The following is a 4,559-nucleotide window of genomic DNA, read 5'->3' as shown; positions in this document are numbered from 1 at the left end:
ATGGAAATAGATCCAAGGAGAAAGATGGAGAAGAGCCACCTCTAGAGGACTTGCAAAGAGCTAAAAATCAACATAACGATCTTCCTAGAAGCTAGAGATTTGTAAGAAATCATCCTTAAGAACAAATTATTGGTGATCCCTTAAAAGGTGTCAAAATTAGAAGAGGACTAAGGGAAACTTGTGAATATATGGTATTCATATCACAAGTGGAACAAAAGAACTTTGAGGATGCTGAAAAGGAAGAGAGTTGGATAATTGCCATGTAAGAAGAACTTGGTCAATTTGAAAGGAACAAGGTTTGGACCTTAGTTTCAAGGCCAAGCAACCATCCAATTGTTGGTACAAACTGGGTATTTAGCAATAAGTTGTATGACTTGGGAAATTGATAATTCTATTTTATAGAATATTTTAGTCCAATTTTGTTAGTAAATATTAGCTAAGTCCTCAATTTTCAATTATAATTTACTTATTTTTAATTATTTTTATAATTAGTTTATTTTTAAGTGATTTATTTTAATTTTATGTTATTCCTTTTAATTTGATTATAATTTATTAGTTTTTATATTTTTCGTAGGAATAAAAGAGATTGGGCTTAATTTTGGAAAGTAAGGTGTTGAAAGACCCCGTAAGTCTATTTGCATATGTTTTAGTGTTTTGGCCATAACTCACGCTACAGAACTCCAAATGATGCAATTCTTGAACCATTAGAAAGATAAGAGATAGAGATACAACTTTTATGGATTCACTTTACCTAGTTCTATCAGAAAGATAGAGAAAATTTCATCAGAAAATGGCTAGATGTATTATACCGAGAATAGAAATTTGTAAAGATTGACAATTGATTTTTGGGCCTCTCATTACACATTTAAGCCCGATTAAACCCTAGGTCAACTTAAGGAAGTATAGGTTAAGTTATTAGTATAAATAGGATAGTTTGAAGAACATTAGGGGAGAAAACTTTCAGGAGATTCAAGAAGCTAGAAGTTGATATTGAAACTTGGAGATTAAGGCGGCAAATATTTGTTTTGTTTTCTTCCTTGGCTTTTATTTTTCTTGTTACTCTTAATGGTTGAATTTAATAAAATATCATTTGTTTTTGCAATTATGAGTAGCTAATTTTCTTTTTCTAGGATTACAATTGAACTCACATGTAATCTAGATTTTTAATCTCTTTCTTACTCATCTTTAATGGGAAGTGAATTGTTTATTCCAACTTGTTCTTAATGCTTTTAATTGCTTAGCCACCAATTAAATTGATTTTGGAACCTAAACAACCTTGCGAAAGAGAGTTTAGAGTATACTAAAATTGGGATAGCATATGATCATATTAATTGATTTGCATATAAGATAAGGATTTACCTAAACGCCATATGCAGCCAGATTAGAGCCTGAACTTAATGAGTCTGTTTTAATTTCAATTCAAATAGGGATATAGCGTTTTGGTTAAAATAGATATTTTTATAAGATGAGTCGAGAAACCCTTATAAATAATTTAGGACTCTAAGTTATCAATTCAACCCATTGAAATAAGTTAAGGAAGAGAGGTAAGATTTAGATGAAGTGTGAGGGATATTGTAATCATAGGCTTGTTTGATTTTATATTTTCTCAAAGTTGTTATTATTTTGATTTTTCTTGTTGGTTTAAATTTTAGTTAATCAATTAATTTTAAATGTTTGGATAAGATTTAATTGTTCTAATTTTAGTACTTAGTAAAATGTTAAATCAATTCTTTGTGGGATCGATATTCTGCTTGTTTATATACTATCTATTTGATATGTATACTTGCGTAGTAGAATTTTAACTGACAAGCTTTTAGCATCGTTGCCGGAGAATTGTTTCTAGAATTTTTATTAATACTAATACCAAGCAATTTAGTCTTACTTCAAATTCTATTTTTCTTGTTTTAATATTAGATTTTGTTTGTTTGCAGATATCTTTGGTCATTGTATGCAAAGAAGAAACAACTTGAATCTTGTTCCTTTTGATCCTGAGATAGAAAGAACTTTCAAAAGACGTCAAAGGGAGAATTTACAAGTTGCAGCTTTAAGTCAAAAAATGGCTAAGGATAACAATAACAATGGCAATAATGCCATTAATCAGGTTCCCGAAGCAAATAGAGCACTGCGAGATTATGCTATTCCTCTTTTGCAACGTTTGCACCAAAGCATTAGGAGACCTTCCATCAATGCAAATAATTTCAAAATTAAACCAGCTTACATTCAGATAATTCAATCTTCAGTCCAGTTTGATGGGTTACCCAGTGATGATCCTAATTCTCATTTGGTAAATTTCTTGGAGATTTGTGATACCTTTAAATACAATAGAATAACCGATGATGCTATTAGATTGAGACTATTTCCGTTTTCTCTTAGGGATAAAGCAAAAAGCTAGCTTAATTCACTGCCTAATGGGTCTATCACTAGATGGGAGGACTTGGCTTAAAAGTTTCTCACAAAGTTCTTCCCACTTGCAAAGACTGCAAAGATGAGGAATGATATCACCTCATTCACACAATTTGATGGTAAGTCCTTGTATGAAGCTTGGGAGAGGTTTAAAGAACTCTTAAGAAGATGTCCACATCATGGGATTCCTGATTGGTTGCAAGTTCAGACATTCTATAATGGGTTGGTTGGGTAAATATAAACCACAATTGATGCTGCTGCTGTCGGGGCATTAATGAGTAGGAATGTTGCAGATGCCTATAATTTTTTGGATAAGATGGCCTCCAATAATTATCAGTGGCCTTCAGAAAGGTCGGGTCCAAGAAAAGATGTTGGAGTTTATGAAATTGATGCACTTGGCATCTTAACTGCTAAAGTAGCTGTAGAATGGCTGCACTATCTAAGAAGTTTGACACACTAGGAGTTCATGCTGTTAAGAATTCATTTGTAGTCTGTGAGATGTGTGAAGATAGTCATGTAAGTGATAAATGTTCATACAATTCTGCATCAGTCCAATTTGTGGGGAACTTCAACAGGCAGTAGAATAACCCATATTCTAATACATACAATCCTGGTTGGAGAAACCACCCCAACTTTTCATGGAACAACAATGCAGGGCCTTTCAATCCAAACCCCATCATGCCTCTTGGTTTTCAACAACAAGATAAACCATAAATTCATGAAAAAAAGTCCTAATTGAAAAAACTTCTCTTGCAATATATATCAAAGAATGATGCCATAATTCAAAGCTATGGAGCCTCCTTGAGAAATCTTGAGACCCAAGTGGGACAGCTTGCAAACTCCATCATCAATAGACCTCAAGATGCCTTACCAAGTGATACTCAAGTCAATCCCAAAGGTAAGGAACATTGTAATGTAGTTACCCTTAGAAGTGGAAATGAAGTTGACGGGGTGAATGAAAAATCAATTGAATCTTCAAAAGAGCATCTAGATGATGACAAGGTAATTGTTGAAAAAGAAGTTAAAGTGGAAAAGACAGATAATGGGCAAGCTAAAAACCAAGGGAATTCTCAAGCAAACTATCCTCCACCACCATTCCCACAAAGGTTGAAAAAGCAAAAGCTTGATGAACAAATTCAGAAATTTCTCAATGTCTTCAATAAGCTCTATATAAATATCCTTTTTGCTAAAGATTTGGAAAACATGACAAGTTATGTTAAATTTTTGAAAGACATCTTAACCAACCAGAGGAAACTAGAAGATTTTGAAACAGTGGCACTTATTGAGAAGTGTAGCGCAATTATTCAAAACAAGCTTCCAACAAAACTGAAGGATCTTGGGAGTTTTTCTATCACTTGTACTATTGGTAGATTTAAATTTACTAAAGCTTTGTGTGATTTGGGTGCAGTTGTTTCAATCATGCCTTTGTCAATTACTAAGAAACTTGGACTTAACGAGATACAACCTACCATAGTTTCTTTGCAATTAACAAATAGAACAATCAAGTACCCTGTTGGGATTATTGAAGAAGTATTGGTTAAAGTTGGGCATCTCTACATTCCGGTGGACTTCATTGTGTTAAGATGGAAAAAGATCTGGAAATTCCTTTAATCTTGGGATGACCATTCTTGGCTACTACAAGCACAATCATTGATGTGAGGGAAGGCAAGATAACTTTCAAAGTTGGAGAAAATGTAGTTGAATTTAATATTTTCAATGCAAATAGACATCGTAGCTCTACAAATTATTGCTACAGAGTAGAGTTAATTGATGAAGGAAAAGGTGAACCTATTTATCCACCTACAATTGAGCAAGCACCAATTTTTGAGTTTAAGCCACCACCTCCGCCTATGAAACCCAAGCAGTCACCAAAAGAGCATCCTCTGCCACCATCTAATTGTCCTTTCAAGATTGGACAACAAGTAATGGTGTTTTCTCGATCATATTTCAAGCTTTTTTCATGGAAACGCAAAGAAAGATGGTGGGGTCCTTTTAAAGTAGTAAAAGCTTATCCTTGTGGAATAATTGAGATTGGTAGTGAGGATACGGAGCACATTCGTGGTTAACGAGCTGAGCCTCAAACCAAATTTTGAAGATGAAGAACTGAAAAAAAGGGGTGTTATAGTCAAGCTAGTGACTATAAACGAGCACTTCTT

At 33.6% G+C, this 4,559-nt stretch overlaps 1 protein-coding gene across 1 annotated transcript; it reads left to right on the top strand.

The window, feature by feature from the left end:
• Window positions 2,830-4,014, top strand: LOC108662426. The gene is made up of 2 exons (XM_018122784.1): window positions 2,830-2,919; window positions 3,172-4,014. Exons 1-2 carry the CDS (start codon window positions 2,830-2,832, stop codon window positions 4,012-4,014), a joined length of 933 nt encoding a protein of 310 aa, XP_017978273.1.

This window comes from Theobroma cacao, chromosome 6 (genome assembly GCF_000208745.1).
Source record: "Theobroma cacao cultivar B97-61/B2 chromosome 6, Criollo_cocoa_genome_V2, whole genome shotgun sequence".
Taxonomy (NCBI): domain Eukaryota; kingdom Viridiplantae; phylum Streptophyta; class Magnoliopsida; order Malvales; family Malvaceae; genus Theobroma; species Theobroma cacao.
Note: the sequence above shows the minus strand (reverse complement) of the source record. Positions and strands in the feature narration are given on the sequence as shown.